Genomic DNA, 2,500 nt, shown 5'->3' with positions numbered 1-2,500 from the left:
ATACAAACGATTATGCACTACAACCTGCTATGTGTATGTAATGATGCCCAAATATGTTGACAAGAGATAGCTAGTGCTAGCAAGCTAACATTAAGGTAAACCTGAACGTGACCATGCAAACGGCGAAAAGTCGATGATGTCAATAAATAAAATGTAACGTACTATTTCTTAGCATAGCGAAATTAGGCATACAATGTTTAGCTTGCCAGCTCTGACAATGTGCCAAATCTCAAGCTTTTACCATATCGGCTTGTTTACATTTATCCAGAATGCCACGCATTCAGACAGTTTGCCTGGAACGCTATGAAGTCGTGAGTCGTGACTTGAAGTCGTAACTTACGGGCTCAAAATCCTATCTGGAACGCGGCATAAGAGACTATGGTTCTCATGGATTGACGTAACTCTTCTAATACAGGCTCTGTTAGGGTTAGAGGTAACTCTTCTAATACAGGCTCTGTTAGGGTTAGAGGTAACTCTTCTAATACAGGCTCTGTTAGGGTTAGAGGTAACTCTTCTTATACAGGCTCTGTTAGGGTTAGAGGTAACTCTTCTAATATAGGCTCTGTTAGGGTTAGAGGTAACTCTTCTAATATAGGCTCTGTTAGGGTTAGACGTAACTCTTCTAATACAGGCTCTGTTAGGGTTAGAGGTAACTCTTCTAATACAGGCTCTGTTAGGGTTAGACGTAACTCTTCTAATACAGGCTTTGTTAGGGTTATGCCGGGCTCAGACTACAGGATTTTTGGGCCGATTTATCCCCGATTCACCCCTCCCGACAATCGGAGGAGAAATCTGGTCTGGATCGTTGGTCAGGGCCGATGATCGGCCCAGATTATCTTGTAATGTGAGGGGTTTACAGATCCAATTTTATACCTCCCGATCGGCTCGCAGACCCATCGGGGCGGCCCCGATAATATCAAACATGTTTGATATTTAAGATTATTAAGTCCCGACTTTACAAGTGAGACGGCGAGACCAGTGGTTCGTTGCTCCCTCGGGCACGATCAGATCCTGTAGTGTGTGATGAGACGTTATTTTCAAATCTTGCTGTGTGTGCTTAAGATTCTCCTTATGTGCGTGATATAACCCGATTTCAAAATTGGTTAGGATTTTAAATATCCTGTAGTGTGAGCCCGGCATTAGACATAACTCTTCTAATACAGGCTTTGCTACAGTTAGGGTAAGACGTAACTCTTCTGATACAGGCTCAGTTAGGGTTAGACGTAACTCTTCTTATACAGGCTCCCTTAGGGTTTAGACGTAACTCAGGGCTCCAGCCCAGAGCATGTGGGTGTGAGGACCATAATGACTCAGTCCCTGATGTCCTCTCCTCGGGGCAGAGGAGACAGACAGATAAACCCACTGAACTCAGCGAGCTGTTGGCTCTTTCTCAGCATGTCCTCATGTCTGAGCTGCTCTGATTGGAGGAGGCACCCAGTGCTAGGCTTGGCTTGGCTTGATCACACACACATGCACACACATGCACACCCCCAGGCTTCATGTCTGAGGGCTTTTCTGTGGTTACTTTCTGTGATCACTTCTTGTGGTAACTAACTGGCTGGCCTGACTTCAACAGTTGGTCAGACATGGACGAGTCCATTGAAGACATCAGGAGGTATATGTGTGAACTTCCTGTATAGATGTCGACCTCCTGTCACCATCTGCAGTGGCCTGTGGCCTGTGACCTGTGACCTGTGCACCTCAGTCCGTCTCACTCCCCCTGTCTCTCCTCGCTCCCTCTTCCTCTCTTTCCCCCCTCTCACTCTCACCCTCCTTCCTCTCCTCTCATCCTCTCTCCCTCCTTCCTCTCCTGTCCCCCTCTCTCCCTCCTTCCTCTCCTCTCCTCCTCTCTCCCTCCTTCCTCTCCTCTCCTCCTCTCTCCCTCCTTCCTCTCCTCTCCTCCTCTCTCCCTCCTTCCTCTCCTCTCATCCTCTCCCTCCTTCCTCTCCTCTCATCCTCTCTCCCTCCTTCCTCTCCTGTCCCCCTCTCTCCCTCCTTCCTCTCCTCTCATCCTCTCTCCCTCCTTCCTCTCCTGTCCCCCTCTCGTCCTCCTTCCTCTCCTCTCCTCCTCTCTCCCTCCTTCCTCTCCTCTCCTCCTCTCTCCCTCCTTCCTCTCCTCTCCTCCTCTCTCCCTCCTTCCTCTCTGTCCTTCTCCTCTCGGTCCCCTCCCTCTTCCTCTCTGTCCCCCCTCTCTCTCTCCCCTCCTCCTCTCTCCCCTCCTCCTCTCTCCCCTCCTCCTCTATCCCCTCCTCCTCTCTTCTCTCCTCCTCTCTCCCCTCATCCTCTCTCCCCTCATCCTCTCTCCCCTCCTCCTCTATCCCCTTCTCCTCTCTTCTCTCCTCCTCTCTCCCCTCTTCCTCTCTCCCCTCTTCCTCTCTTCTCTCCTCCTCTCTTCTCTCCTCCTCTCTCCCCTCTTCCTCTCTCCCCTCTTCCTCTCTTCTCTCCTCCTCTCTCCCCTCCTCCTCTCTCCCCTCCTCCTCTCTGTCCTCCTCTGTCCTCT

At 50.3% G+C, this 2,500-nt stretch overlaps 1 protein-coding gene across 1 annotated transcript in view; it reads left to right on the top strand.

Moving 5' to 3' along the window:
• Positions 1 to 2,500, top strand: part of LOC311329426 (ATP-binding cassette sub-family C member 9-like) — a gene marked incomplete at its 3' end in the record, with an annotated part of 92,117 nt that overhangs the window by 84,996 nt on the left and 4,621 nt on the right. The window contains exon 19 of the mRNA XM_084463276.1: positions 1,577 to 1,615. Coding sequence (XP_084319402.1) covers positions 1,577 to 1,615 — 39 coding nt within the window. The remainder of the gene's footprint in view (positions 1 to 1,576; positions 1,616 to 2,500) is intronic.

The sequence above is a fragment of the Borostomias antarcticus genome (assembly GCF_949987555.1).
Source record: "Borostomias antarcticus genome assembly, contig: scaffold_217, whole genome shotgun sequence".
Lineage (NCBI taxonomy): Eukaryota > Metazoa > Chordata > Actinopteri > Stomiiformes > Stomiidae > Borostomias > Borostomias antarcticus.
The sequence above is the reverse complement of the archived record's forward strand: the minus strand, read 5'-3'. Positions and strand labels throughout refer to the sequence as shown.